The sequence below is a fragment of the Penaeus monodon genome, chromosome 24 (assembly GCF_015228065.2).
Source record: "Penaeus monodon isolate SGIC_2016 chromosome 24, NSTDA_Pmon_1, whole genome shotgun sequence".
Lineage (NCBI taxonomy): Eukaryota > Metazoa > Arthropoda > Malacostraca > Decapoda > Penaeidae > Penaeus > Penaeus monodon.
Genome location: NC_051409.1, coordinates 13,286,551 through 13,287,391, shown reverse-complemented (window position 1 = coordinate 13,287,391; position 841 = coordinate 13,286,551). Strand labels below are relative to the sequence as shown.

Here is an 841-nt window from a genome sequence, read left to right as displayed (position 1 = left end):
ATAATAATAAATCATGTGATTTTCTGACGCCCTACCACCATCTAAGGTCGTGACCCCATCTTACAGAATACTACGTCGCGAAGTTTGCCTTCGTCGCCACCATCGACCAGGCCCTGAGCTTCAACCGCGGAGACACCATCTTGGTCCACGACACGACAAGCAGCACTGGGTGGTGGAGAGCAACACTCAAGGGACGCACCGGCCTCGTGCCCAGGGAGTACCTCAAGAAAAAGGAACAGTGAATCAAATTCCAATTCTAAAAGACAGTGTCTCTCTCGTATATTTTACATTAAGTTGGTGTTAAGATATGATTGATAGAGAGATAACTGGCCGTTTTGTTATGTCACTGTCACAGCTGGTCTGGTGTATTCATACAGTACAAAACAGAAAATGATGGCAAGATGTTCGTATGAGTTCATAAAGAAATATGAAAGTGTATGTTGTCAGTTACACACCATGTGAAAAGTGTGAAAGGATTTCTGTATAGAGTATGATTTGCTCTCTCAGTAAGCTAAGTTCCAAGGTGCCTTACAGATACTGTATCTAAAAGCTGAAAAAGTTCTGGTAACAAGGTGCAGTGCAGAGAATGTCATGTACATAGAAGTGGTGAGACTGTGCATGTGGTTTTAATTATTATGCATACATCTATTATCTCATGCTGTGCTTTTCTACAATGAATAATATTTATTCAGGCATTCCAAAGAACTAAATACTCGTAGATTACAGCTTGTTGGGAAAAATGGATTATGAAACTTTTATAAATTTCTGTTAACTGGTTTCATTACGAAAGTAAATTACAATTGGTGTCATACATTCTGAAGAAGAATACATAGAAGCGGGA

General features: G+C 39.6%; 1 protein-coding gene across 1 annotated transcript in view; it reads left to right on the top strand.

Annotated features, from left to right (window-relative positions):
• LOC119588593 overlaps positions 1-696 on the top strand; it is a gene marked incomplete in the record, with an annotated part of 65,956 nt that extends 65,260 nt beyond the window's left edge. Inside the window, 1 exon segment of the mRNA XM_037937236.1 lies at positions 67-696. Within this exon segment, the coding sequence (XP_037793164.1) occupies positions 67-242 (176 nt within the window).
• Between the last annotated feature and the right edge of the window lie 145 nt (positions 697-841).